Source organism: Fukomys damarensis, unplaced genomic scaffold (assembly GCF_012274545.1).
Source record: "Fukomys damarensis isolate Sample0158 unplaced genomic scaffold, DMR_v1.0_HiC HiC_scaffold_21, whole genome shotgun sequence".
In the NCBI taxonomy this organism is placed as follows: Eukaryota; Metazoa; Chordata; class Mammalia; order Rodentia; family Bathyergidae; genus Fukomys; species Fukomys damarensis.
In genome coordinates this window covers 10892014-10898214 of record NW_022900933.1, presented here as the reverse complement: position 1 = coordinate 10898214, position 6201 = coordinate 10892014, and the positions used below count along the sequence as shown (strand labels likewise).

The following is a 6201-nucleotide window of genomic DNA, read 5'->3' as shown; positions in this document are numbered from 1 at the left end:
GCCACTTCTACCATGGATCTTGAGTTCAACACCATCCTAATTATATGGCAGGACCCTGCCTTAAAAACAACAGAACTTGAGGGTTTTAAAAAATATATATTCACGATCCTCTCATTCTGATTTAATAACAAGGGAAGGACCCAGACACAAGTTTGTAAAGCTCTGCAGGCCCTTCTGTTTTGCCTACCACTGTGGTGCATGCCCTTGCCTCCCATTCTGACCCTTCTTTTCAGATTGTCAGATCTGATTGTCAGAATCAAGCAATTGATTCCTAGCCAAGAAACAAAGGCAAAATGATCGCATTCCTCAATGGATTTGGATGAAAACTGATAATAAAAGCACATAAAACTCTAAAATGTCCCCAAAGCCTCATGCTTTTCCAGGTGGGGCTTTTGAGTGTGGCTAGATCGTGGATATGTAGTACTGGATTAAGGGTATGATAAATGGATTAGTCAACTGATCGGTTTAGCATAGTTCTGGGTATGGATAATGTGAAGGCCCATCCTGTGTGTGTGTGGCATCATCCAATAGGCTTATAGCCTAGATGGGATACAAGGGAAAGGGAAGCTCACTGCTTTCTGGCTCCTGCCTGCCTGCCTGCCTGCTGTGGACTGCTTCCCCTCTGCCATGCTGCCCTGCCTTGGAGACAGCTGACTATGGACTAAAACCTCTATAAACTGTGAGATAAAAATAAACTTTTCCTCCTTTAACTTGTGGGTGTCAGGTGTTTTGTCCCAGCAATGAGAAAAGTAACTAAGACAAGGACACACTGGAGGAGGACCAAGCTAGAACTAAAAGGAATTATGAATGAGCTGCAACATATGGAGGCTACAAGATGACACGCTGTTTCAAAGTCTAAATCATCTCATTATATTAAGCTAAAAAACAAAAACACTCGCCATATAGTTGAACATGTTTAATCGGCAATCTTGATCTTTCTTTTTCTGTGGTCAACACTAATGAGTCAACAATAAACATGCAGGGCTGGGGATTTAGCTCAGTGGCATTGCACCTGCCTTGCAAGCACAAGGTCCTGAGTTTGATCCCTGGTACCAAAACAAACAAACAAACAATAAACATGTGAAACCTTTTTTAAAAATAATACAGAACACTTCAGGTGATTTCAACATGCAGTCAGGGTAGAGAATCTGATATTGAGTTATATATTTCAGTGCTTCTCAAATTTTCATTTCCAAAGAAATCACCTGAAGATCTTGTTAAAATTCAGATTCTGGGGCTGGGGATTTATCTCAGTGGTTCTGGCGCCTGCCTTGCAGGTACAAGGACCCAAGTTTGATCCCCAGTACCAAAAAAAAAAAAAAAAAAAAAAAAAAATACAAATTTTAAATTAATGTAGGTCTGAGATGAGACCCAAGAATCTACAGTTCATATAATCTCAGTGGTGGCGGTGGCAGTGAGCACTTTTTTTTTATACATGTGTCACTTTCCGACCACAACAGTTAAAAAGCAGATGTAGCCCAGCATTGCTGTGTTTGTAATCTCAGCTACTCATAAGGTTGCAGCAGGATAATCACTTGAGCAGGAGTTCAAGGCCAACCTGGGCAATATAGCAAGAAACTGTCAAAAGAAAAGAAAAAGAAAAAAAGCAGATGCACTTTTACTATTCTTTCTTTGTACTTTTCCTTCTTGGGCACAGAAGCAGTGGTTCTCAATCTTGACTATTAGAATCATCCCAGAACTTTAAATATTCTGGCACCTCTGTTGTACCACAGGCCAACTAAATTTCTGGAAGTAGGTCTAACTATTTTTCATTCTTTTTGGGTTTTTTTGTTTTGTTTTGTTTTGTTTTGTTTTGAGACAGGGTCTCACTATGTAGTTGAGCCTGACCTGGAACTCACTATGTAGCCCAGGTTGGTCTTGAACTCACAGCGATCCTCCTGCCTCAGCCTCCAAAGGGCTGGGATTACAGGCATGCACTACCATGCCCGGCTGTATTTTTCATTCTTTAGGAGATTTGAATGAGTAGCTAAAGTTGAGAACCAGTATCTAAGGATGGCTCTGGATCCCTGGAACACCGTGTGAAGAAATAGTGTCTATCTAGCAAAAATACCTGTACTGGGCTTTCATGTGAACCAGAAATAAACTTATGTTAAATCACAGAAATTGGGAGATTGGTTTTTATACCAGCTAGATAACCCTAATATACTCCCCACTGTATCTCTAGCATCTACCATAGGTTCAGGGATATAGTAGGCACTTTGACAGACCACAATTCCCAGCCTTTTGTTACGTTAGATGAGCAGTGGTCAGTGGAATATGGATAGTTTGGCCATAAACCCTTCCACAGGTAAATCCTTCATGCTTGCCCCTCATCTGTTGACCAGATGCAGAGGACTCAATGGCGAGGACCAGGAGGAGGCCCCAGGGATCCATGAAGCCACTAAATGGAAGGAACTTGGGTCCCTGAATCACCACTTGACAAAATTTATGAGTCATCCGACCAGGAGTACACATATGAAACTGTGGGCAGACAATATAACGTTTATCTTGTAAGCCACTGAAACTGTGAACTTCTTTTGTTATAGCAGTTTGCCTACCTTGACAAATATTCCTCTCCCATCCTTATCTGCAACTGAATTCACTGGGAAATTAGCTGAGATTCTTCGAATGACCCTGTGAAAACATACACAATCTCCTTGAAGGAACCTGTCTAGTGCTCAATGTAAGGCCTTTCTACCAGCTACACTTTCTTGTCCAATGCTATCCACATGGAACTTGACTTCTCAGGCTTGAAAGCACTTTGAAGTCCATTGCTGAGAGTGAAAGAATCACTCCTTGCTGTTTTTACAAGGTCATGGTCAAGAGAACTGGTCACTCAACATCTCATCTGGCATCAAGGTAAATGGCACATACACGTTTTCACCTTCTACTGAAGCACCAAACTCCATAAGAAGTAAGATAATGCTGTGATCTGACAGAACAGAACAGTGTACACTACCACATTACTCCTAATAATTATTTTTAAAATTTGAGACAGGGTCTTGATAAGTTGCCTCCAACTTTCAATTGTCTTATCTTAGCCTCCTCAATAGCTGGGGTTACAACAAAGCCAGCTACTTGTGAAATTTCTTACCCTTTTTTAGAATCTTTTGTGCCACAAACCCTCTGCAAGACTGGTGAAGCTAAGGGACTGTTTGTCACAATAATGTTTAATAATAATGCATGAATAAAATGCACAGCATTTCAAAGAAAACAAACTGAATTAAAATATATTTATCAAAATATTTTGAAAATGTTATAGTAATATGTCTCTTTACTGACTCACTAAATAACAAGATCTAGTAGTACCTCTAGTAATTTCTGCAGTTTTGAAGTGGCAATGAATGGACATCACATTTTGATAACTATAATGATTATTATGGGATGAAAATATTTGTAATCAGTAACAAAAACCCTAAGTACTGTTAATACTAATTGGTTTGTTGCCTACATTCATAATCAAAGCAAATGTCACATTTCAATAAGAAGTTTATGAGACTGAAGACAAAACCCCAATTCTCTCCAGGGAGCTAAAGTTAAGAATGCCAAGACTAAGGCAAGCTTGGTGAGGCACATCTGTAATTCCAGTACTTGGGAGGCTGGGGCAGAAAGGTTGCTGCACCTGTAGTGAGACAACTCACAGCGATTCTCCTGCCTCAGCCTCCCGAGTGCTGGGATTACAGGAGTGTGCCACCACGCCCGGCTACATTATAAAAGACATTTAATAAGAGCGATGTATTACTTAGATTCAGGGTACAGAAATTAAATTGGAAAAATGAAAGAATGCTGGAAGGAAAAATTTCAGGGAGGGAGGGAAAGGGAGAAGGCAGATAGAGAATATAAATATATGAAGGTGAAGAAATCGTGCCTGATTTTCATCTCCGAGACTTGATCTTTACACCATTTATCTTTTTTTTTTTTTTTTGGTACTGGGGATCGAACTCAGGTCCTAGCGCTTACAAGGCAGGCCACCCAACCACTGAGCTAAATCCCCAGCCCCTACACCATTTATCTTTATACACAAAGCAATAATCTCTTTAATACCTGCTGCTGCTGCTTCTCAGGGCTCAAGGACTCCAACTGTTTCACCAGGCCACACAACCACTTTTGGGCCGCATCTGAGGTAAGAAGGGAACCCGCAGGACACTTATTACTCGTGGGTTTAGTAATTTTGTTGTCCAGACCTTCTGCACCTCCCCTCTTGCCTTCGTAACTCACAGCCAGGACTTGTCTGCCTACACACGCTGCAGGCAGTAGACTGGGAGAGGGCATTCCCAGGCAATGAAACCCAAACTCTTTAGCAGGAACCTACGAGAACCTCCTGCAATCTCACCATTATCTGCCTCCCCAACTCAAGACGCTAACCCACGCTCCAACCTCTTCGGCATTCGGCCTCCTTCAACTACGCAAATTCATTCCAGCCTCAGAGTTTTTCTTGGTCCTTCTTTCTGGCAAAGTTCTTCTCCAGTGCGCCCCAGTGTGGCACCTCGTCCGAGGACTTCAGAGACCTTTTCTGGCTGCCTCGGGAAGTCCCAGTCCATCCCTACTGGTCAGTGCGTTATTGCCAACACCATCTTAAATTGTTTAGAGATCGTTTGTCCTACTAGGGAAAAAAAAGTACTTGAGACAGAGACCTTGTCAATATCCTAGGCATTTAAAACTGCTTGCACAGGAATGGAGTGGAATGAACGAACCCTAGTGGACCATCTCCTTGGCGCTCATCTGGTTTAGGAACAGAAATCAGTCTGTACAGTGAAAGCACGTTAACAACAATTTTCATCAGTCCGCAAGTGTTGGCTCCCTAGGAATCCTTGGAGAGAGACAACTGGAAACAAGGTCTGAGCTGAGAACCACAGCACCAAATCGCCCAAGCCCCACGCTCGGTTCTTTTCTGTCCCCGGCTGGGCTAGAGCGGCGCGCCTGGGTTGGGGCCAGGCGGCCATGGAAGAGGAGAGGAGTTTCTCGGACATCTGCGGCGGCCGTCTGGCTCTGCAGCTCCGCTACTACTCGCCGTTCTGCCGGGAGTTCTGCGTCAGCTGCCCTCGGCTGTCGTTGCGCTTGCTCACCGCTGTCACCTGCACAGTGTGGCTGGCGGCCTACGGACTCTTCACTCTGTGCGAGGTAACGGCGGGCACGGCCCTGCCCGAGCTCGGGGGCGACGGCTCGGCGGTGGGAAGGTGGAGCCCAGACCTCGCGTCGGACCCCGCAGTCGTGGGATCCGAGGCAGGGATTCCCTGGTTCCGGGGACCACTGTGCTGGACCGTTGTTTTCACTAAGCCCGGGGCTCTGTGGATCCGCCCCGCTGACATCTGTTGTTGCACAGCCTAAAGGCTTCACTTCCACGTGCTCTGCACATGTGCACAGCTCTTTAATCCCACGAGTTCAGACAGGTGTTGAGTCCGTCACTCCGCTCTGCAAGTGTTAAAGCTGACATGTGTCCTGCGTAGCCTTCCACAGACTGTTTGCCTGTCCACGAGGAGGAGTTTGCGTGCAGCTGTAGTGTTGCATTCTTCCTAACCTGTAGTTCTCAAGGCACTTTAATCCTCCCTTCTCCCAATCCCTTCCTCAATTTCAAGAGTGCTTTCTAAAGAATCACGAAATTTCAGACGTGAGTGGTTTCTATGCTGTTTCCAGCCTCATTCCAATTTTGTCTGAGCCTTAGATTTCACATCTCTAAAATAGAATTAATATGTGCTTCAGAAAGGCTGGCGTGGTGGCTCACACCTGTAATCCCAGCACTCTGGAGGTAGAGGTAGGAGGATGGCAGCCTGTTCGAGGTCAGCCTGGACTAAATAGTGAGTTCAAGGCCAGCCTGGATTACATAGGGAGCTCCTGTCTCAAAATGAATAAAGAAAGGAAGAAAATAAAGGAAAAAAGTTTACTTCAGAGTTATTATGAGGGTCAAATGCAGTAACTTTGTGACTGTTCTCAAAAGGAATCATCTAAATTGTCCTTTTCAGGATGAGTTCTAATTTCTTTTTTTTGGTACCGGGGATTGAACCCAGGTCCTTGTGTTTGTGAGGCAGGCGACCGAACCACTGAGCTAAATCCCCAGTCTGAGTTCTAATTTCTTAAATAGTGTACTTAAATAATATATTATTCCAGGGCTGGGGATTTAGCTCAGTGGTTCCACACCAGCTTTGCAAGTACAGTCTTGACTTCGATCCCTGTTTCCACCAAAAAAAAAAAAAAAAAAAAAAA

The 6201-nt window shown here is 43.9% G+C and overlaps 1 protein-coding gene and 1 long non-coding RNA gene across 4 annotated transcripts in view; one reads left to right on the top strand and one right to left on the bottom strand.

Moving 5' to 3' along the window:
* Positions 1–1407: 1407 nt before the first annotated feature.
* LOC104877044 lies at positions 1408–4881 on the bottom strand. Of its 3 annotated transcripts, none has more exons than XR_784493.3 (4): positions 4334–4881; positions 4045–4118; positions 2559–2634; positions 1408–1578 (listed from the first exon to the last, which is right to left on the bottom strand). It is a non-coding gene; the product is annotated as an uncharacterized LOC104877044 (long non-coding RNA). The 3 variants fall into 3 exon arrangements; XR_784494.3 differs by having other exon boundaries at positions 4378–4881; XR_004518372.1 differs by having other exon boundaries at positions 4045–4881.
* Positions 4882–4895: 14 nt separating this feature from the next.
* Pigh (phosphatidylinositol glycan anchor biosynthesis class H) overlaps positions 4896–6201 on the top strand; it is a 13384-nt gene continuing 12078 nt past the window's right edge. The window contains exon 1 of the mRNA XM_010645338.1: positions 4896–5121. Within this exon, the coding sequence (XP_010643640.1) occupies positions 4942–5121 (180 nt within the window). The 5' untranslated portion in view covers positions 4896–4941. The remainder of the gene's footprint in view (positions 5122–6201) is intronic.